The sequence below is a fragment of the Spermophilus citellus genome (assembly GCF_964194105.1).
Source record: "Spermophilus citellus genome assembly, chromosome: 17".
In the NCBI taxonomy this organism is placed as follows: Eukaryota; Metazoa; Chordata; class Mammalia; order Rodentia; family Sciuridae; genus Spermophilus; species Spermophilus citellus.
The window spans coordinates 12,833,570-12,857,402 of record NC_138199.1 but is presented as its reverse complement, the minus strand read 5'-3'; the positions used below and the strand labels follow the sequence as shown (position 1 = coordinate 12,857,402).

Below are 23,833 nucleotides of genomic sequence, written 5' to 3'. Positions count from 1 at the left end.
CTTCTAAATCCAACATCCATATTTACTTCATCAGAAGGTAGAATTGGGCTCTTTGAGACTGGCCTCTGGAAGAAAGGGCCCTACCCTGGGGTTCAGGGAAGATTCTGGGGGAACCCCAGAAGTGGCTGGGCACAGGTACATAGCATTCTACTCTATGGAGACCACTGCCCCCTAATCAAAGTAAATGTTAAAATCTTCGTGTGCTCTTGAGAGATGGAGTGTGCAAAGCTGAGTCCAAAGGGCATTCAATGGCCCCTGCTGCAGTGTAAACATGGATAATGATTCTAAGGATCCTTTCCCTGGTGACATACATATTTGAGAATATGAATGAAACCTATTGACCCCCAATACACAGTACTGCCCCATCATTTTCTCCCATAGGGAACTTAAGCACTGGGGTGAGTGTGGGTGCTCTATATGGGGAGAGAGTTGGGTGTCTACTGCTACTCCTTTCTGGCCCCAGCATGGTTTTTATAGGATCAGGCCTCTATGATCCATGGGACTGCCCATGGCTCATCTAAGTCAGTCACCCTGCCTGGCCATTGTATCTGGCAGGCCTTTTTTTTGCCTTACTGGCACCTCCATTTTGAATGGATCACTTCAGCCATTGCTGGATCCAAAAGCACCAGAATCGGTGCAACTGAAGCTCCTACAAAACTTCTCCATCAAAATACATTGAAAAAGCTAGGTGCAGTGGTGCACATCTGTAATCCCAGAAATTTGGGAGGCTGAGGCAGGAGGATCACAAGTTTGAGGCCAGCTTGGGCAACTTAGCAAGGCCCTGTCTCAAAATGAAAAAATAAAAAATAAAAAGGGCTGGTGAGAGGGCTCAGTGATAGAGTGCCCCTTGGTTTAATCCCCCAGTACCAAAAAAAAAAAAAAAAAGTGAATACAAAAGAATGTTTTAAAGCAAATGTATTCTTCCTCCATTATTTTAAAGCGGCAAAAAAAAAAAAAAGAGTCAAATCTCTTTTTACTACAAAAGTAAAGAAAATCATGCAATGAGATGATCCATTTGGGCCTTTGGCATTGACGTGCCTCCTCATCCCCAAGGCTCCCGGTAGTCCAGGGCAGGATTCTGTCCTCAGCAGACAGTTTTGCCCGATCCTTAGTCCCTTCCCAGATCCGAGCACTGAGACCTCCTCTCAGCCCTTCCAGTCTGAGTGCTCCTCCCTCATGGCCTTCACAAGCCAGTCCCGTTCTGAGCCCTGCTCAGAGTCGCTGGTGTCACCTCCCTCCACAGTCAGCAGCTTTGAGTAGTTGATCTTCCGGTCTTGGGGCAGCCTCAGCTGGACGGACAGGAACAGGGCTAACCAGAGCAACAGGAGCACACAGCAAGCCTGGTAGAGCACAGCCAGGCCGAAGTGCATGGCCACGAAGCCCCCCACGAAGCTGCCCAGGCTACAGCCACCACCATAAAAGTGACTTCGGAACATGGTACTCAGAGGCCTCTCTGTGCCAGGGGAGGCCAGGTCCTCCATGGAGGCTCCCACAGCCCACCATAGAGCACCGCTGCTGACGGCACTCAGGATCTGAACAGGGAGCACAGACCACCAGTTCCAGAGGAAAGAGTAGTAGAGCAGCTGCCCGGCAAGGCAGCCCAGCCCCAGCCCTATCACACCCACCCTGGTCAGTTTCTTAAGCAATGCAGTTTTGAATGGATGGAGCAGAATTTCCCCCAGCAAGCCCAGGGCAATGGAGAAACCCATCACTAACTCTCTGCTGCCATGGTCCATCATGTGCCAGAACAGAAAGTTCTGCACGGTACTGACAACAGCTCCTATCAAAATGACAGTGAGGGCTAGGAGAACGAGGCGGGCGTCGCCCCCGGCAAGAGACAGTGCTTTGACGGTTTTGTAGCTGGGCTCCTGACGCCGGTAGATGGGGACAGGAAAGGTAATGCTCACCAGTAAGGCCAGGGTGCTGATCAGAGAATAACCATAGAAATGCACCACACCCGGAGGGCCATTGGTCACCAGGAAGCAGTCCAGCTGCTCCACCAAGACTGCAATGCCACACACACCTGCTGCCATGCCCAGTGATCTCCATATCCACAGGCTTCTGTATCGGTCAGTGGCATCCACAAAATCCAGGTATTCATAAAGGCTGTCGTCTGCCACCTGCTCCAGAGGGGCGGTCAGCAGCTCCCAGAACACCATGAACCCCAGGGAGAGGATGAAAGTCCACCGCAACCCTACCGAGGAGAAGCGAAGGGCTTGAGCTTCTCCTTGGGCAACTGAGGAGTTGGCCACCGTTCCCAGCTCCGGGGCCTCAGGGAGCAAAGTGAGGGTAGTGTTGAAAGCCTCAAAAACATCTTCCCAGGAATTAGCTTTCACCCCTGAAGTGACAGAATGGAGAATCTGGGACATGGTCCTGGCTCCTTCAGTGGAGTCCACTGAGTATCTGTACAGATCACTGAAAATTTCTTGGTCACTTTCACCAGGTCCATTTCTTAAGCCAGAGGCTTCCACCATTCGGGGATCCCTCCTGGCCAGGAGGCTGGGTGCCCCTCCTGCTGAGTGCTTTGAGGCAGACTCTTGGATGGGGATGCTGTTCACAGCTAATGTGACCCCTGTGGGTACCACTGTAGTGGTCACCCTACTGCTTCTATTACAAGAGTCGTATTCCAGATCTTTGTCCAAGGCTGGGATGAGGACCATGAAGAGGCTGGCTCCTACCGAACCAAGCAGCGACACGATCAGAAGCACTCTCCTTTTCTGGTAGCTTTTGGCCAGGAAGGCGCAGAACGGAGCCCAGAAGGCTGCGATCAGGTGCTTGGTTCCCATTAGGATGCCTACCCAGGGCGCGGCCAAGCCCAGCTGTCTCAGGTAGAGGGTCAGGAACGGGGTCACGCAGGCATCCCGGACTCCGCACACCAGGTGGAAAAGCCTGGCCACCCCCAGCGCCCTGCTGACGTCCCACTGGGGGTTCGCGCTCATGGCTGCCCAGCTCCGTCAGACCCGGACCTGCGGAGGGCAGCGCGGGGCGCAGGGCAGGTGTGTCCCCATGTCCCCAGGAGGGAGGCTCGGGGATCCCAGCGCAGCGTTAGCAGGACTGCGCCTCCGGCCTCTGGCGGCTCTGCGGTCACGCGATCAACGGCCACCCCCCACCCCACGTCCGGCCACTGACCCGGAAGTGGCCCTGCCCCCCAGGGGGCGGTGCGGCGAGGGCGGAGCCGCTGCACCTGCCAGGTCCTCCAGCCTCCCGCCCTCAGCCCGCCAACCCTGTGGTGCACAGGTGCACCTGGGGCGTGAGAAGTAGCCTGCAGAGTGCGCTCTGAGCCTGGCCACAGGCCCCACCTGGCCAGGAACTTGAGCTAAATTCCTGGATTGCTTCTAGCGAGTAAAACTTTCATGGTCAAACTGGGGGTGGGAGAGCAAAAATGGAATGAATGATATCCATGAGTCTCCTCCCTCCCTCATCTTCTTCAGGTCTTTGCTAAATGCCCCCTGATCAGTGACCACCCACAGGGATTATTCCTGCCCACCCTAAGTGAAATTGCCAAGCCCTTACCGCCATCCCCAAGACTCACACTCCTGTGCTTAATTTTTGTCTATAGCACTTCACTGTCAGATGCACTATAATTTCTATTTCTCGTGTTTAACTTGCTTATTGTGTTTGCATCACAATCCAAGTTTCAGGAAGGCAGTGTTTTTGTTCCCAGAACTACACGTGAGCTGCCTCTGGAAGAGTTGTGACTATGGGTGACACAATTTATTTCAGCCAGAACAATCCCTAATAGGACTGACAGCTGAGAGCAGTCAGATCCAGTTCTGATGGTGCATCAGAGCCCCGGAACAGTATTAGGTACTGGCTAGTTTTAAATCTATACCAAAGGTAGGCCAGTTGCTGTGTTTGTGAGTATTCACTCCACAGGTGCTTGGTTAGCATTTAATCAAAGTGCCACACTCCGGAGGCAGCTACTACAAGCACTTCAACAATCATAGATCAACAGAAGCGGCTTCATTTATTAGCCTAGTTTTTCATTGGCAAAATTAGTGGTGCCCAAGGGTGTCATGTGGACTGGGTACAATTTTTTTTTTCAGAAGCATTTCCTCTTTCACTTGAATAGGGCAGAAGAATCCAGACATTCAAGCAGTGCAAACCCTTTGGAAGAGTGCCATAGGCTTTGCTCCAAAGTGGCTCAGTGTCCAGCCAGTGATTCAGTAAACTTCTCATAGGACTTGTGCTCCAAGCACCTAATTTGGCTGTGGGTTGGGTGGGGGCTGGGGCTTCTTGCCATCATCTATGTGTAGTAGAATGTGGTCAAGACTTGCTTTCATTGTAAGTTGGTAGACAGGCTGCTGGGAAAGAGGTACAAAGCCCTCACCTAACCTTAACAACTGGTAAACTCTGCAGATGTTTACTTGAAAACCCTAGTGGTTGTGAATGCTCAAATTGATATGAATCAGTTTATATCACACCAATGCAGAAAAAATAAAATCTAGCAACTTCCAGGTAAATGCACCAAATTCAGCGATCCCTGTAGGACTGTCGCTAGTCCCTTTCCTCTCCAGGTGCCACAGAAAGCAGCTTCAGTGGAAGCCATAACCTCCATTGGTGACTCCATCTTGACCTGTCCTGGGCTGATCTGTCCTAGAAGGTATGCAACCTGCCCTACTGCTTTCCGTCTGCTACCCATATCTGGCCTTCAGGTGCCATGCTTCACTCTGCTGCCCACAGATGCACCCTTTTCTCTTTGAGATTCCTTGGCTGTGTCTGTTTCTTGCTGAGAAAGTCTTTGCCTGCTTCCCATGCCCCGAGAAGGCACAGAGACATGCTCTAAGGCTGCCCTTGGGTCCATCTATACCCAGATAGCTCTTCTTACATCCATCTCCTTGACCTTGAGAAGGTGCCGTGGATCTTGCCCCCACTCCTAGGACAACTAGACCAAAAATGAAGTGCCCACCTCTCTACTCTTGAATCACAAATTTCAGAGGGATTCTTCCACCATCTCTACCCCCATGGCCAGCATCCCTGGGAAACTCCACACAGGTGACAGGGTTGGGCTCAAGTCCAAGCTTTTGTGTTCTCTCTCTGTTATTTTCTCCTCCATCCCAAACCTAGTTCTGGGGCTGTCACTGGGCTGTGTCATCGATCTTTTATATTTTACTCCTGGATATAATTTTTTAAAATTCAAATGGCAAGAATGTTGATGTCCTTAAGTCCTGGCTCCTCTGAAACTATCCTGCTTTCCCACTTCTATTTAGGGACAATTAATTTAAGAGTCCTTAAATTAATAAGAATGAGAGGAGAAAGGGGCAGGGTGTCAGAACACATCAGTTAACACTTCACCAAACCATTATCTGGCCTAAGTGGGTCCAATTGGTTGTATTAGGTACTGCTGCCCCTCCCCACAGTTTTTTATTAAAATGCAAATATCTCCAGGTATTAGATGAAAGCAGAAACACTTTAATGTACATTTATTGACTCTGTCATTTCCTCCTCCACCTGGAGAGGCCCCTTCTGGGCATAGATGAGGTGAGTAGTGGCCCAAGAAGGAAGGGAACAGACTCAGGAGGGCACAGGTGCAGTTGTTTGTATCTACTTTTGATTTTCCCCTTGGCCACAGGGCTCCAGCCAAAACAGTAGCTCTGACCTTGGTTTTCAGAGGTGGGTGGGGAGCTCACTTGGGCAAAGACAGTGGGAGAAGTAGGAGTTGGAAATAAATGCAGGTATGGATGTTTATGTGACAAGCTAAGCTATGTATGGGTACTTTCATGACGTCACAGTCTTGCTGGGTGATCCCCTGGCCTTGGCGTGGGTCCTGCTCCGCCACATACTCCACAGCCAAGCTCTGTGCACTCTCAGTCTCTCACTGTCTCCTGGTCAAAGCCAGAGCTGCCCAGTGGAGCCAGGCCTTGTTCTGACTGTGGGTAAGTACTGGAGGGCTGGAGGGGTAGTGTTTTTCTTCTTCTTGGGCCTATCGTCCTTAGACCCAGCTCTTCTGCTGCCCCAGTGACTCACTGGACGATGCCGGAGAATGTGTTAATGGGCATCAGAAGGGATTTGGGCTTGGCTTTGGCCATTTCCATCTCCTTCTGCCCTTGTAAACTGAGCCACGACGTCTTGGACTTCTGGGCCCTGGAACGAGGCTCTGGGCAGGGACCAACCTCGAATCTGTGATGGGAAGAGACCATGTCAGGGCACCCATGTCAGGGATCAGATCTGCCCTGGATGTTTGAAAAGCAGATCTGTTAATGTAGGGTATAGAGGAGGGTAATGCAGAAGGAAGAGGAAAATTCTAGAGGAGGAGAATATGAGCCTGGGCTGCCCAGGGGATCCAGTCATCTGTGTGTCTGTCTGCCTTCCTTACCTAAACACACCTCGGTGGGAAAAACCTGGAAAGCTGGCATTAACTGGGAAACAGATGCCCCAGGAGGGTAGCATGTGTGGGAGAGGCTAGTGCCAGCAGAGGGGGTTGGATCAGTGATAGCCATTCATTTGCCTCTTCTTCCTGGGTTTAAATCACAGGGCAGTGGCGGAAGCCCATGCCCACGAGGTACACCTGCTTTATCCTAGGCTCTGCCTCTGAGGAGGTATCCGAGACTAGCAGTAGAAGATGGCATGAGCTGGCTCCTGCTTTGGTCTGTGCCATGGGGCCTGGAGCCCTAGGGGTGGGCCCAGCTCACCTGACCACATCCCTGAAGGTACGCCGACTGTCCTTGTCCAGTGACAGAGTCAGCAGCTTCTGTTCCTGGCTCTGGATCTGGATGTTGGATGTCCGGAAGGTATTTGTCACTGTCTGTAAGAGAGACAGCTCATGAGTGTCACCTTTGCTTGGTGGATGTCCCTGCCGACATCTCCTATCTTGGAATCTGGTGTGTTTCTTCGGTCCTGCCCACAGGGTAGGACCCTGGCTCTCTTTCTGCAAGTGACTCTGAGCAGTGATAATCCTACTTTAATTGCCTCTTGGTTGCCTTTGGATCGTGCATGGTTTCTGCAATTTTTTCCCCAATCTTAATTGTTTTCCTGAAACCTGAATGGAAATTGGAATGCTGTGGATGGTGTGTGCCAGATTATTGAGTGACATGAGTTAGAGGGTTGATCAATAAGCATTTTCCAGTCACCTCCTGTATGTTGCTATGTGTAGAACTGGGCAGTCATTCAGAGGGTTTATAAGTCCTGGCCCTAGTTCTCAGCATGAAATTACACACAAAATTATTTAACTGGGGCATAGAGAGAGGGTCCAGAAAGCAACTAAGTACACAAACCTCAGACCAGGCCAAAGTAAAGCAGGCCCCAGGCATCTTTCCAATCCTCCACCTGAGAGGGCTGCTCTGGAGACCGTGGCGTAGAGGACTTGGAGCATTGTGGGTACAGGTGGGACTTTCAGAGGGCTTTTCTGTGTCTCTAATCCTTTCCACACATGGGTAGCAGCTCTGGGTAATTTGCAGCCCCAGAACTCTGACGTTGCAAGAGTCAGTTCTCAATCCTTGCCGTTCATAAGAACCACACATAAGATTAGAGATCCTTGAGTTGATCGTGGATGCAGAGCCGAGAACCATGGGTCAACCCACTATTTCATTGTCAGATAGCAACAGCAACCTGAACCATGTCTGGGAATGTCATCTGAACATTTACAGTTGGGGTAGGTCAGCCAGAAGTCTGCAGGCAGAGTGTGCAAGAATCTCCCAGGAGGAGAGTCTAAGCAGTCTCTAAACCAGATTGCCTAGGTTCTAATCCTGTCTCTTCCATTTACTAGCTGTGTGATTTGGGACATGTTTCTTAATCTCTCTGTGCTATTTAGAAAAAAAATATGGCGATAATAGCAATTACTTTGTAGGACTATTCTGAACATTAACTGATATAGCATATGTAAGTTTTTGGAACAGTGCCTGATATGATAAGAACTGTAAGAATGGTGACCATTTATTATTATTATTATTATTATTAATTATAATTTCCAAGGAGCCAAGTGTAAACAGAGGTCTCAGTGATGAAGCCTCAGTTGTCATGGGTGTATGTGGGGTTCCCACTGTGGATTCTTTTTCTCTTTGGTTTGTCCCCCAGCCTAAGACCCCTTCTACCACCACCCCATTCCTAGACTTGTGAATCTGAACAGGTGACTTGTGAGTGAAGTCAGAAAGATTTACCAAAACCTTCATGGGTGGCAAGGAGGACCCCATGACAGAGGGTGAAAAAGGAGAGTGGGGACTTCTCCTGGCTTTGTAACAGAAACTGAAGCAGCTTTGGTGCCTTGGGCCTCTCAGCCACAGGGATGGGGTTGCTTGTGGACAGTGGGTGAGGGGGCATTGAAACCTAGTGGGCGCTTGGCGGACAGCTAACTGGGTTCCTGTCAGCATTGGGATATCATCAGGAATCTTCCAGAAATTTCTGGAGATATAGTAGGAGGTTGGAATTCTTATTGAACTGGGGCTGGAGGAAAGCCAGGTACATTCAGTTGGTGGCAGTTAATGGGACCATGCTTGAACTGCACCTGGTGGGAAGACTGAGGCCAGGGGGGATCAGTGTCACCTGCTCAAGGTTGCACAGTAGTGTGGGGCCCAGCTTGCCGACTCCCAGCTAAGTGCTCATTGCCCTGCATCAGGCTGCTCCAGGTGTCTAGCAGGACCTGGGTTTCCATGTCCGCATTCAGGACCTGGCCCTGTCCTCTATAACAATTGCAGTCTCAGGGCATCCTTCCACCTGCCCACAGTGTCAGCAGGTGCCTTTCCTTTCTCCTTTGTGTTTTGCAGCTTCGACACACCCTTCCTGCTGGACTTTGTCCCATGAGGACCACAAGATGGTCAGGAGTCTTGGACTGTAGTTTATAAATGTGGCAATGGTGGATGCCCGTGGAAAGGGTCAGATGCAGAACTTGCAAAGGGTGCACGTCCCCACAAGATGAGAGGGTGGGCAAAATGCTGCTAACGGCTTCCTGTTCTTTTCGATCACTTCTTGCTTTCCAAACCCCCAAGCCCCAATTCTTATGTTCTTGCCTTATTCGCCATTGCTGTCCTCTATCGAACTTGCAGTTCAGCCAATGTCACATCTTTGCTGATCCTTAAACTCACCAGGCCAGTCCCCATGCCCTTGCCCATGCTGTTCTCTGAGCTGGGAGCAGCTTTGCTACAGCTCAACCACGAACTTCCCCTGGCTGCCCAATGTTTACTTTCTGAGCCATTTGGACAGGAGATGCTTATGAACCCACCTGGCTTCCAAGAGGAAAGCACAGGTACTGGAATTCCCCCCCCCACCCGAGTCAATCAGTTCAGAGACAAAAGGGAACTTGTTGAGGTGATAAATTTAGATGTTCAGAAAGCCCCTGACCGAGGTTGTTTAAAGAGGTCACTGAAAACAGAAGTAAGGAACTGACTTTGAAAGAGGAAATACAACATAAGGGTAAAAGGGTCCACTGTGGAGCTTAAAGCTTAAACATCATGCTATCCTATGGGAAGGCAGATCTCTCGGTCAACTGGAGCTCTCCTACAGTGGGTGGGTGCTCAGAGGAAGTGAGCTTCTGGTTGTGGGATGTCACAGAGGGAGGACTGGTAAACATCTGGTGAAACTGCTGGGTGCCAGACACACTGAGTGCTAGGGGAACAGGGAGGATTAAGACCAGGGACCTGAGCCCATGGACCCCCTAAACTTTGGTGCCATTTCCAGAGTTGCAAATGGCTGTGTCCCCAGGAATATAAAGCAGATTATCGAGGTGGGGCCTCTAGCTCACCAAGGAGTGGGAAGAGAGGCCAGAATGTGGAGGGAAGAAGAGCATCCAGACAGGTCTCCCAGGGAGATGAGAGTCTCTCATCTTGCAGGATGAGGAGTTACAAAAAGAAGGTGTGAAAGAAGAAGGGAGGAAAGGGGTTTCTGGGCAGATAGCATAAGCAAGGGTTCCAGAACACTTCCAAATCCCTTGGTAGAGAAGACCTGAAAGGAGAGGCCAAAGCTGCAGATGGAGAGGAAGAGGAGCCCCATAGAGCCAGCCTGTCTTCCCTCCCTCCCTCCTTTCCCAGCCTAGGCTGCTCTACCACTGAGCTATGCCCCCAGACCTTTTTACTTTTTATTTTGACACAGGGTTGCACTGAGTTACCTTGGATTTGCAATCCTCCTGCCTCAGCCTCCTGAGTAACTGGGATGATAGACATGCACCATCACATCTGGCTCTGGAAATCTTTCTGCTCTTGGAGAATGAGAAATGATGGAAGGGTTCCAAGAATGGAATGGCATGTCAGAATTCTGTTTTAGAAAGACGACTGAGGCAGAGATGTGGAAAGTGGAGCATGGGAATGGTGTTAGGGAGACCACCTGGAAGGCTACCATATTTGTCCAGTAAAAAAGAGATGGATGAAGGTCTGGACCCTGGGTAACCAACTGGTTCTGATTTGCCTGGAACTTTCCTGGTTTTAGCACTGAAAGTCCCAGGCTCCTTCAATCCTAGACCAATTAGAATGGTCCGTCGAGAAGGAAGACAGAGAGGAAGGGAGAGATTTGAGAAGTGTTTGATGGAGAAAACCAGAAGGACATGGGGAAATTGAGGAAGGGGAGGCATCTGGGGGTGTTCCCAGGTTTCTAACACAGGTGATTGGGTACGATAGTATCACTGAACAAGAGTAGGGACACAAAATGTGGATTTTCATTCCCACTGCTAATAGCATACTTAATGCTTGCTCAACTATTACTTAATCTTACAACTTCTGGATTGAGGAGGTGATATTATTATCCTCATTTTACATAATGAGACTGAGGCATGGAGAGACTCAGTAACTTGCTGAAAGTCACATCACCAATAAATGGCAGAGCTAAGAGCTGAACCCAGGCAGGTTAGCTCTTAACTATCTGGTGTTACTGGTTTTGGTTTTACATACCCAGAGTCGGGGTGTTGTGGGACATTCAGTTCACACTAACTTATTCAGAAACTCAGGGGTGAAGGTCAAAGCAGGAGGTACAGACTTGGGATCCTTTGACAAACTGGCCTAAGTCCTTGTAAGTGGGTTTGATAATCCAGGGAACAAGAGAAAAAGTGGGACATGGAAGATTTAGAGGACAGTAATTATTTAAGGAACTGATTTAGGAAAACGAATTCAGGGAAACAGGCCAAAATATGATGGTCAGATATAAAGAAGAAAAACAAGACAATGGCATCTCAGATTTTATGTATTTAGGATCCTTAAAGACTTGGTGAACGTGATTTTTGTTCCCATGGTGGAATTCATTCAAAATCAACCAATGTAATATACAACGGGGAGAAATATCTATGACAGTGCTAGAAGCCGGCTTCACTGGAGTACTAACATTTAAGTATAATTTCTAATATATACATCTTTTTATTTAAAGGTAACCACTGATAGAAAAAGAAGTACATATCACTTCCAGATCATCTGCAGGGAAGGAGGGAAAGAGCAAGTAAAACCTGAGGAATATAACATAAAGAAACAGCAAAGGACATTCAAAAAACCAGAAAGCACAGCATAAGATGGCAGAGTAGGGGCTGGGGCTGGGGCTCAGCGGTAGAGCACTCGCCTCGCATGTGTGAGACCCTGGGTTCGATCCTCACCACCACATAAAAAATAAATAAGTGAAATAAAGGTATTGTGTCCAACTGCAACTAAAAAAATTAAATATTAAAAAAAAGATGGCAGAGTAAAGGTCAAATAGCACATAAAGTTACCCATGGATTAAACTTTCACTTGTTGAAAAAACCAAATGTTTCACAACCATGAGAATACACTTAATTCACATCCCTGAGCTACACACTTAAAAACAACCAAGGTGGTACATTTTGTGTTACATTCTTTTTTATCCTATAAAACAAAAACAAAGCAAAAAGACTTCAGACTGAGTCTGAACAAAACTCAATTGTATGCTATTTACTAGAGGCATATCTAAAATAAAAATAAAAATGTTGGGCTGGAGCTGGGGCTCAGTGGTAGAGTGTTTGCCTAGCATGTGTGAGGCACTGGGTTCGATCCTCAGCACAACATAAAAATAAATCAAATAAAGGCCTTGTGTCCATCAACAACTAAAAAAAAAATTCTAAAAATATTTTTAAAATAAAGGGATGAGGATTTCTGATTTCAAAATGGCAAAGTACATATTGTCTCACTTTCCCCCTCTTGGAATCCACCTCCAAACAAGGAGGTGCATCATTGATGAGAGCTGAAGACATCTGCAGTTCTGTACCACAACACCGTGGTAGAGAAATGGCAGTGGAAACTTACCATAGAAGAGGAAGGTCAAACACAAGGACCAAGATTCTGGACAGCAAGGGGTATGGGCTGGAGGCTCTCAGCTCTGCAGCTGGTAGGAATGAGGAGAAACTGACAAAATCCTTCAGGTTCTCATTTGCCCTGGACGGCCCAACCACAAGCCCTCTCCCTATCTGAGAGGTCAGAGAAACAGCCAGAGACTCAACTTGGGGACATCACTGATGGAGGAGGATGCAGGGAAGGGCTGTGCTCCAGCAGGTGGAGTATGTGGAAGTCTGCTCACAGCATGGTGAGATTCCTGGGGCCTTGCCCAACCCTGGTTCAGAGTGACACCCAGCAGCAGTCACCTCCCCAAGGCAGAAGCCTGATGGATTCTTCTGGAATAAACAATGCTATCCTGGGAAAGAGACTGCATATACTCATGTTTGGGTTTCCCCCATGGAATGGACCATGATCATCTGATTGCCCACCATAAGGTCTACCATTGACTCAGCTTTTTAGAGCTTCACTCTTGAATTTGAACAGATATTTGGAGACAGCCTTACAGAGGTGAGGGTGGAAAAGGGGGGAGGGAGAAAAGAGAAGAGACGAGAAACAAGAAGCCAACAAAAACAGGATTCAGAGGAAACAGACACCATTCTGGAAGCAGAAGAAAATTTCAAATAAACCATAATTATTATCTTCAGAGAGACAGGACACTGCATTTGGGCAGCAGAATTACTACTAAAATGAATAACAAAAACAAAGAAGATTTTTTTGAACTTTGAATATTCAATAAATTAATTGGAAGAAAACTCCACCAAAGTCAAAGAAATGACAAATAACAGAGAGAGAAGTTGAGAAAAATCAGAGGATCCATCTAGGAAGCCTAACATTTCCATCTTTGTAGTGCCAGAAAGAGCAAAGAAATAAAGGGAAGGGAATTTTAAAAAGTTGTATTAGAGACTATCTCAGAATGGAAATATACAAAATCTCCAGATTGGAAATGTCCATCAAAAGTCCAAAATAATGAAGGACGATAAGATGCCAGAGTCCTTTAGGAAATGAAATATCTAAAGCTTCCAGAGAGAAAAAACACAAGAACCAGTTTCATGCAGAGACTGGGCATAAGGCATCATATTTTACAACAGCAATATCAGAAAAGATTTTAAAAAATTCAAATTCAAAGGAATCAAAAATAGAATGAACAAAATCAAAACCATGGTGAGAAGGTCAACAAATCCCTCTTTGGTTTTGGACAGAGGAAGTGGAAAAATAATTTTAACTTATAGATTATGGTAATATAATGTGTTTTCTTTCACAAACACCATACTTTGTGTTCTATAGATAGACAGCACATCTATGTTTTGTTGTCAAAGGATATTTAAAGATTCATCATGTTCCAGGCAATGAAGAAAATGTCAATAAATTTCAAAGAAGTCAAAGTATGTCATTCAGATAGATGCTTTGGCTGCCCAGAGGTTTTGCTAACCTCAGGAATCAGGGACTCGGTCCTCAACAGCCATGGTGGATGGGAGACAAGGTTTTGGGCCCACATGAAGCAGGGATTTGATATAGATTCCCTTCAAGGATTCTTGAAAGCGACACTCTCACTGAAAGACTGAATTAGAAAAAGGCCCTTCAGCAGAAACAGGAGGGCTTTCCCCCATGGAAGGCTGTCATCTTTGGCTTGTGCTGTCAGTGAGGAAGAAGTTTTGTCTGAAAATTCTTAGCTCCAAGGCTGTTGATGTGGATTTGGGGTATACATTTACTCTATCTGCATGGTCTAGAAGTTTCTGAGCCAGAAAGTGTTGGAAGCCATGTATAAATTATGTGTTTGTTTGAGCCAACATAAGGCAGGAAGGCTACTTTTCTGGGAGCTGCTGGGTGGAATTCCCTGGTTTGAGAGAGCCCAGATCACATTGATGCCCTGCCTTAGCTCACAGCCCAAGGTTCAAATGCAGCCACCGGAGACGGGTGTAACCAGCCAAGCCCCAAAAACCTGTTTCCCCCACTCTTCTGTTTCCCTCAAGAAGCATGCCACACTAAAACCTTTTGATATATATTTCCCCTTAAATAAAGGATTGAGGCCTTTTTCAGCTGGTCAGTTCCAGTTCCTATCAGGGCTGGGAGACCCATCAGGTGCCCCCTCCTTTAAAATCTAAATTCTATCTTTGTCTTTTATTCCTTACTGATTATTTTCAGGCTTTTTTATTTTCCCAGCCAGTTCACACCTCCAAGCAGGAAAGAAACTCTGTGGTCTTTAGCCAATAATATCACCGGGGCACTTAGCAAGAGCAAAGACAGAATTTTTTAGGGGGACAGTTTTCCCACCCAGGTTTGCTACAGATAAATCCCCAACAAATATGACACATAACTTAGGAAACAAACAAGGGATTGAACTACCATGGGATCAGTGAACCCAGTCACCAGAAGGATTAATCTCCCAGTAATTACAGAATGTAATTGTACAACTCAGACTATAATGTTTAAAATGAGTAAAGAAATAAAGAATATTTCTTTACAAGAAAGGAACATGCATGTTGTTTTCATCAATTCTACACCCCCCCCAATATTTTAACATGTCTAAAATTAGGAAGTATTTTTGCAATCAGTGTGATAAGAAAGCCTTATTCGTAGTTCAGGAAACATTGTTTCTTTCTTAGTAGTGTACACAATTATGGTATGTCAGACATAGGTCATGGAGAATCATGTCAGAAGCAAACATGATTGAAGGAAATTGGAAAATTTTGCTACATCAAAACATAAAGCTATTTTAGGTAAAAAAGAAAAATTAAACAACAAACTTGGAAAAGCATTTCCAAAATATAGGGCAAATAAAGGGTTAACATCCTCATAAAACAGGTACACGGCAGTATTAATACAGGAAATGTGAATTATCAATAACTATAAGAGAACTTTCAATCACTAGTTGGGAAAGACATGTCAATTAAAAATAAATTGACAATCAGATTTGCAAAAATGGAACAAATCAATTTATATGTTGATTGTGCTGTGAGGTTGGCATTCACATACAACCATGAGTGGAACTTGGAGAGCAATTTGGCAAAATACATGAAAATTTCTAACATATGGATGTGTTTCAACTGGAAGATTTCACTTCTAGACATTTTTAAAAAGACATATACATGATGTTTAGCACGTATTTAACCCTAAGGAGGTTCCTCACAATATGCCCAGGACAATGAAAAATGAGCACTTCCAGGAATAGCCTATAAAAATCATTTCCATAATTATTCAGGCATATCTAACCACCATATGATAAATTTTGAATGGAATATATTGAAGGACACAAAACATATTTAATGACATAAAGAAGGTGCCATCCGGATACATACACAGGGCTTTAGTATATTTTTGAATAAAAACATCATTACAGACCATTATGTACTGCAGTTATCAAATTATGTAAAAATAGAAGAAAAGGCTAGGGGTTTACACCTGAAAATGTTAATAGTCATCCTACACCAGGTAATGGGACTACTAGTGAACTTACTTCTTTGTGTTCTTTTGTATTTCCCCTGGAGAGGTAGTGGGGTCCCAGCAGAGTTGCTTTGGGGTTTTAGGATTAAAAAAAAGGCCTGAACATCTTTACTGGATGTGAAGAAGGAGCAGGAGAGAGAGGAAGAAAGATTTCAAAACAAGAGAAAAAAGAACTGCACACTGGTAGAGGGACTTGAGAGGACAGGAAAGGGTCTGGGTGAGCTGGGAGGTCGTGAATTTGCCAGGGCTTTGCCAGGGCTTAGCCAACACGGATGCAGGATTTAGTTCTCAGCCACAGGGGCATACGGACTGCATAGGCAGCTTGATCTAAAGCTAGTGTCTGCTGGGAGCTGAGGGTGTCAACTTGACCTTGGAGCATGCTGATTACACCTGGACCTAATGAGGGGGCTCCAGGGTCAGGCTGAATAGAGAGTGAAGTTCAGGGAGGCCATCAGATAGGGAGAAAACGGATGGGGTCCCATGTCTCCATCAGTATCAATCAAGGCCAGGTAAAGGGGCAATGGGGTGGCTGTAGGGGTGACACTGTTGAAAGAGCTGGTTTGAAGTGGTCAAAGGCTGCACTGGGTTGTTGAGGAGGCTGCTGTACAGTGCCTGGGGTGACTGACTGGATGTGGGTGCACTGTGTGGCTGTCTGGGGAAGTCTTAGGGAAGGCATTGCCTTAAATTTTCAAGTGCCTTATCTGTACCAGATGGTGCTCAGTATTTCAGATCAATGGGAGAATGGATTATCTCCCGCATGAAGCTCCACTTCAGCAGCAAAGGTAACAAGCCAGTTCCCCTTTTCTGGATGTGCTCTCCTCGGGGATCCCAGCCACCTACCCCATTCCCATCTGGTTGTGTCCCTGTCCCATTCCTCCCTGTACTTACAGAGAAGGACCTTCCTGCCAGGTTGGAGGACTTGACCACCTCAGTCACACTGACGTTCAGACATGTGTGGTCCATAACTGGAGCAGCAGTGGGGGGACAGTGGGGGAACCCTGAAACTGAATGAGATGGGGATGCTATGAATGAGTGTCCAGGGAAACAGGGGAGTTGGAGATTCTGGTCCCTGAGAAGACAACCATAAGCCCACCCTCCTCCCTTCTTCCCTATTTAGCCCCCTCCCACACCCTGCTTGTCTAACACTTCCTGATTCCATCTTGGTCCTACCCAGTCTCCACGCCTTCCTTATCATCCATCTTTCTTCTCTGGAAAATCAACAAAGGTTCTGGAAGTTCAGACCCAGCAACCATATTGTGGACCCAAATCCCTACCCATCAACCTTTCTTCGTCTCTTCTTGCACCCATTTTTTTTCAAAGGAAGAAAGTTCTGTTGAACTTCTGTGCAACTATTGGGCTTGTTAAGAATTCAGAGAACACCTGGCCCAGGTGACAGGTAGGTCAAGGTGTCTAGGAGGGTCTTGGTCCAAAGAGTTGAGAGAGTTTCTTCAACTTTCTCAATAGGGTATAATATGTCAAAAATCATAATTATGTAGCTGCTGCCAGGTTTAACCGCTCCCTGCCAACTACAGAGGGTTTTTAGGTGTTTGTGCCTCCAAAGGAAGTTTTGGCATCACCACACCAGTCCTGGGAGGAGACTTGTGAAAGTATACAGTTAACCATGAGGGCTAACATTTATAGTTTGCTATATGCACACAAATTAGTGTCTATTAATTCTATTAAAATCTCTTAGAAATGAAGAGGTTGCAGGTGGCTTGACTAGGGTCACACGGATGACCTTATTGGTAATTGAATAGGAGAGAAAAGATCAAACTTAGCTTCTTCAGTAGCATTTCAGCCTGAAATATTTGTTTTCATTCTATGTTTTTTATGGAATATTCCAAATTTTTTTTTTGGTACCAGGACTCTGTCTCTAAATTTTCAATAACTTTGCTGTCATCCTATAGTGACCCTTTTCTGTCTGCTGTACATTGTGTTCTTAGAAAAGCATCACAGATTCTCAACTTTTTTGGTATCTGGTGCAAAGAAGAAACTCTAGAAATAATATCCGTTTCTGATAAAATCGCTTCTAGGCAAGTGGAATTTGCAGATGACGTGTGAAACTTTCTTACAGCATACATTCCATTCTGTATGTGTACAAAACCTGTACACAACCACTGAGCCACATCCCCTACACTTTATTATTTATTTATTTTTTTATTTTGAGACAGGGTCTTGCTAAGTTGCTTAGATCCTCACTAAGTTGCTGAAGCTGGCCTTGAACTTGCGATCCTCCTGCTTCAGCCTCCAGAGCTGCTGGGATTACAGGCGTGCACCACTGCGCCCAGCATCATTCATTCATTTTAAAACAAATGTTAGTGTGTAAAGGAGCACTTCATTTATTCAGCAAATGTTCACTGAATATCTACTATGAACCTGGACATGGGGTGGGGCACAGGGAACAGAGTGGGGAACAAAATATCTTTCTATGGGAGTGAATTTTCTTGTTTGCTCAGAAGTGATCTTCTAGAAGCATCTGTGGGTCACATCCCTGAAGTGAGTTCTGGCCACCTTAGGGGGGCAGTGTGGAGCAGTGGTGAGGAATGTAGTGTGAAGGTGCCTGACCCTTCCTCAGAGGTCACCTTGGGTAAGTTATTTTCTTTGTTTTAGTTTCCTCTCTAGTAAAAAGTTAGTAATACTAGTAATACCTATCTCATGGGGTTAACATGCTTAAAGGAGTTCATGGGTCAAACACAACACACTTCCCCACTTTTATACATGTGTAGAATGGTTGGTAAGTCATGCTTCTGTCCTTTCCATTATTCCAGGATACCAGGGATCTCACAGTGAGAGCTAATATTTATAATTTATATGCACATACATTGATATCTTTTATTATCTCCATTTTTTTTTTTTTTTTTTGCAGCAGTGTTCCAAAATTTCCACACTCCTGTAATCCCAGTGCTCGGGAGGCTGAAGCAGGACGATGACAAGTTCAAAAACCAACCTCAACAACTTAGTGAGGCCCTAAGAAGTTTAGCGAGACCCTGCTTCAAAAAAATTTAAAAAGGCTGGGGATGTGGCTCAGTGGTTAAGCACCCTTGGGTTCAATCCCTGGTCAAAAAAAAAAAAAAAAATCCCAAATGCCTAAACAACACAACCCATTCTGCAGGCAGGTCCACTTCAAAGGTGGGAGGTCACCGGCAATCCTTCCTTGAGTCCCTCCGGATGCAGAGGTGCAGCCTCCAGGTCTGTGCCGGAGACTGGGGTACTTGACAGGAAGTCACCTGAGGTCAGGGACCATGCTTCAAACAGCACAGCATGGGGCTCAGCTCACCCCAGCCTGGGTTCTGTGATGGTGGGGATGATGTGGGGTCTCCCTCCCCTGGCTCCCCCTGGCTCCTAGTGCTTGGTTCTCTCCTCTCTTCTCTCCCCACCTTTCCTCTTCTGATCCCTTTTCTTTCTTTGCTCCTCACCTTCCGTTTCACTGGCTGGAATGGCCTTCAGGACCAGCCCAGTGGCCCTCAGGTTAACGGTGACCTCTTGGGGCCGGTGGCTGAGCAGAGCCTGGGGAGAGGGGATTGAGCAACAGATGGGGGCTCTCCATGTGTGCCCGCCCCATGCATCCTCACATGCACAATCTCACCTCCCCTGGGCTTCCCACACCTGCCCTAAGCCTCTTGTCCATGTCACCGATTCCCAGAAGGGGCCAGCAGAGAGAGGCTTGGAGTGTTACTAGCCCCAGCAAGCACAGGCAGCCTCCCAGTCCCAAAGGAATAAGACCCCAGTTCCATCAGTGCAAGCATGCGGTCAACGGGGGGAGGAAGAGATTTTGAGCCAGGGGACAGCGCTCTTGTTTCTTAGATCTCATCATCTCCTGTATTATAAGGTGAACCTTGACCCACCAGGACCTGCAAAACCCTCTGAAGATGTAGAAACTGGTGGCACCTTCCAGAAAGGGGAAGAAGTCTCCTTTGGCTCCATTTGCTTCTCTGTCCCCCACCCCATGTCCCTGAGGCCAGTTCCATCAGGTGTCCCTCCGGGCCGTGTCCACACACACTGACCTTCTGGTAGCACATGGAGAGCTCTGCACCGGGGCCCTCAGCCACACCTCTCCTCCGGGGTGAAAAGCCCTCTGAGGGAAAATGAGCAGAGGCAGGAGATGTGAGATCCAGCCTCCACCCTGACTTTGCCCCTTGCTGAGGCTGTAGCTGAGCTGCTGGATTGATCAGGTGGCTCTCCCTGGACAGAAGGGCAGCACATGGCGGGTGGGTTCCATGCTGCCTTTCGGTTTGGGGGATCTTGGAGGGTGGGGAGGGCAGACCTGGCATTCAGCAGAGGTGTGGGGTACAGCAGGGGTGGATGAAGTGGTGTCACCGGCTGAGAGGTGGGAGGAAAAGTGTGTGGGAATCATTTTCCTCTGGGAAAAGGGAAGTAGATGCTCACCTCTGGGGATCTTGGAGTCTTGAATTTTCACCTTTAGCTCAGTGAGGAAAATGTCCTCTGTGGGGTCCTGGCTCAGGTCACTAAACATCTGAAGAGAGGAAGAGAAGGGAGAGGGGATAGGAGGGAGGGAAGAAAGAGAGGAGATATGGAGAAGGCTGTTTCTGACTCCACAGCCTGAGGATGCCCAGAGAAGGGGCAGGTGTCCCCCACCCAACCTGCCCAATGCTAGATTCTGAGTTGCATGAAATGACTACCTGGGTTTGAATCTATCCCTATCTACAGCAACATGACATATAGCCATGTGTCACGTAACCATATTTTGGTCATCAATAGGATACATATCAGCAGCGGTCCCACAGGATTACAATGGAGCTCAAAAATCCCCATCACCTAGAGAGGCAAGTGCATGGGACAGCATCTTATTCACATGCTGGTGGCAATGCTGGCGGAAAAAAAAACAAAAAACCCTGTGCTGCCAGTCATATAAAGGCATCACACATACAATTATGCATATAGTATTTGAAGATGATTACACATGATTATGCTACTCGGTTGTATATTACACTGTTTTTATTGCTATTTTAGAGTGTATTCCTTCTACATATAAATAAGAAACAGCTCCCTGTAAATCAGCGTGCCCTGATATGCCAGCAGACACTCTATACATCTCATATTTACAAGTTTCTTAAGTGCACATCAAGATGCCATGTAGACTGGTGTAAATTCATACATTCTAGAATGTTTTCAAAATGACAAAATCATCCAATGGCAAAGTTCTCGAATCATGTCTCTGTTGTTAAGGAGCACATGAATCTTTATAAATATTGGAAGAAACTATGGCTAAAATCCCAAACTACCTAGTAACCACTAGGGTCTAAAGGGGCAGGGAGGGTGGGAGACAAAATTCACATTGAGGACCAGGGATGGCTGGGGGAAGAGGAAGGGTGTCTGGACAACATGAAAGAGTGACCAAGGATTTTTTGAGGACAGGAATGTGGAGAGGAGAAATGAAGCCTCTTAAGGCTGGGAGGGAGGCCATGGTGTGTCCTCTTGACCATTAGCAACTTCATGGATGCTGATGTCATTAGCCAATATGCAAGCCATTGCTACATGACCATGATGGGTCAAGACAAAACCAGACCACTCCACAAACATATCCAAATACAGACACAAACAGGGACATTGTGCAGCCACCCCCCTGTCCCCCATGCCAACAATACAATTCTTTAGCTGACTTCTTAGCTTCTCTGGTAAAAATTGCTGAGAAGCCCAGTCACTCACTGACTTACTCCCATTTCTTGCCAGCATCCAATTCAAGAAAAAAGAGTCTTGCTTTCGGGAACCCTCCCCCAAATCCTGGAACAGGAACCCAAATTCAAGAGTTAGGTTCCTCCTAGCAGCCTGTTGTGATGCCCCATGGCACCCCTAGTGGGCATTCTCCCTCATTGCAACAAGTCAGCAAACAGCTACCAGTACTCTCCAGACCCAGGGCTGAAGGGCACTGAGAGATGCCAAATCTTTAGTTTTAAGGTATTTGTGTTGACAAGCTGTTTATTTCCTTTGCCATTGTGAGATAATTGTGTTTTGGTGTTTTATTTTGCTTTTTGGAATTCCAGGAAAGGACCTAAATCCTGCATTTAGGTCAAAATCAGGGAGGCAGTAAGTAAAAGATCTACTTCAGGAAGCCGACTGAAGAATAAAAATTCAGTAAGATAGGAAGCTGGAAGTGGAGATGGATGTGAGGTATCAGTTAGCAGGTGCCTGCAGAAATGTCAGGGCATGCAACCTTCTCTAGAATGTGAAATGGGGAGTTAGGCAAATATCAATTAGGTTTTCAGTAGCAGGGTGACCCCAACTGCATTCTGGGATGACATATCTATAACCAAGACTATATCACAGTGGTTTGCTGGGGGACTGTGAGTAGACTGGATCTTTGGATACAGGACACAAAAGCATGAAGGAACAAGGGACAGAAACCCTGGAGGGTTCAAGAATACCTTTCATTGGGAGACCCTTTTGTAGTGGACCCTCTGGTGGGCACTTGACACACAGGATCTCATTTAATCCTTATGGCCATCCAGGGAAGTAGGTCTTTTGCCTTATTTGAGGGGTCTGAAAACTCAGGCTCTGAGTTGTTAAACTTGCCCAGGGTCTCAAGTAGCAAAGCAGGGATCCTAATCTAAGTTCTTCACACTGTCTTGGCATCTTTTGTATGTCCACCACATTGCCCTCATCTTTGCCATCTGTTTACTATATTTTTCTACTCAGTTGAATTCTCACCGGAACATTATGATAGGTGAAGATTATATTCCCATTTTAAATATGGGGAAAATTAATTTTGGAGAGGGAGTGGTGCCCATGATCTCAAAGCCATCAAGTGGAGGAACCAGAGGGCACAGCTACGAATGTTTTACTGGCATACAGTGCCTCTAGTTGAACATTCATCCCACCAGTGGATCCCCCAGGACCGCAGCGACACATTCTCGCATTTACTTGAGTGCGCATGCGCGAATACACGCCCATCGACACATAGATGCATGCATTACCGGAGATTCAAGGATGAATGGAATACAATTACTTATTTCAAGGGATGCCTATTTTGGGTGAGGATCGACATATTCTGCAAGAATATTAGAGATCAGTAGATGATATGCTAGAGCCACACCCAGAACATTATAGTTACATGGAGAAGCAGTACCCAATCCAGTTGGGGTGAGAGTAATGTAGGTCAGAGAAGTTTTATATAGGATGGAAGAGTCATGGGGAGTGAAGGAGGGAATGTGAGGTGGGGGAGAGATGGCATTCCAGACCTAGGGAACGTGTGGATTCACTCAGAGGTAAGCCAGGTGCAGGGGCACATGCCTGTAATCCCAGCAGTTCAGGAGGATCTTGAGTTCAAATCCAGCCTCAGCAAAAAGTGAGGCGCTAGGCAACTCAGTGAGACCCTGTCTCTAAATAAAATACAAAATAGGGTTGGGGATGTGGCTCAGTGGTTGAGTGCCCCTGAGCTAACACATGTTAATTATCTCAATAGAGTTATTCTACAATGCTTACCCGTTGCAAAACAACATGTTATATGCCATAAATACATAGATATTTTGTCAACAAAAGCAAATAGTCATATTTATGCTAATTAGTTGTCCTTTACTAAAGAAAAAAATAGAATGTGAAGTATTTTATAGTCCCTGTTTCCTGTTGCTGTATAATATACACTCAAAAGCTGTTTGTTAGATAAGTACATTTTAATACTGTCTGAACAAACCCACCTCAATGACAAGTCTTACTATAACTTAAAGGGGATGGGGATGTATTCCAGTGGTAGAAGGCTTGCCTAGAATGTGAAAGACCCTGGGTAATTTAAATGTCTTTAATTCTTATGTGACTTATTAACCATCTCTTTCTCTTTCTCTCTCTTTGTTTTTTTCATGATATCTCCCGGTAAACCTGTTCAATTATGAACCAGAAACATATTTGGACATTTTGAATTAAAACAGAACCTTAAAATAATCTGCAAAACAAAGTAGGAGCAGGGAACAGAATTTTAAGTAAAGATGCTAAAAGAAGAACTTTATGGGGACAAGCAGGATGGATGGCAATGAGACTCCTTCCCTCCTGGTGAGGGATTTAGGAATCCCCATTCTATAGTGGTGCTGCCTGTTGCACCCTGGAGCTCAGACCATGTGCCTCCTGGGGCTGGAGCTTTAAAGGTTTGGGCAGAATAAAGCCAGGATGCAAGTGTATTGGCCACTTCTGTTGTCTCTGCAGGAAGAGCCACTAAGAAAACACCAATGGTCTTAGAGCAGAGGCCTTCC

At 46.3% G+C, this 23,833-nt stretch overlaps 2 protein-coding genes across 9 annotated transcripts in view; both read right to left on the bottom strand.

Moving 5' to 3' along the window:
• Nucleotides 1–865: 865 nt before the first annotated feature.
• Nucleotides 866–3,428, bottom strand: MFSD6L (major facilitator superfamily domain containing 6 like). Its single transcript, XM_081272456.1, has one exon. It carries the CDS (start codon nt 2,937–2,939, stop codon nt 1,146–1,148), a length of 1,794 nt encoding a protein of 597 aa, XP_081128582.1. The 5' UTR covers nt 2,940–3,428; the 3' UTR covers nt 866–1,145.
• Nucleotides 3,429–5,396: 1,968 nt separating this feature from the next.
• Nucleotides 5,397–23,833, bottom strand: part of PIK3R6 (phosphoinositide-3-kinase regulatory subunit 6) — a 57,650-nt gene continuing 39,213 nt past the window's right edge. For all 8 annotated transcript variants that reach the window (XM_081272841.1, XM_081272836.1, XM_081272837.1 and 5 more), the window contains 6 exons: nt 20,022–20,109; nt 19,640–19,710; nt 19,052–19,142; nt 16,524–16,639; nt 6,633–6,745; nt 5,397–6,120 (listed from right to left, as the gene is read on the bottom strand). In XM_081272841.1, coding sequence (XP_081128967.1) covers nt 5,964–6,120; nt 6,633–6,745; nt 16,524–16,639; nt 19,052–19,142; nt 19,640–19,710; nt 20,022–20,109 — 636 coding nt within the window. In that variant the 3' untranslated portion in view covers nt 5,397–5,963. The remainder of the gene's footprint in view (nt 6,121–6,632; nt 6,746–16,523; nt 16,640–19,051; nt 19,143–19,639; nt 19,711–20,021; nt 20,110–23,833) is intronic.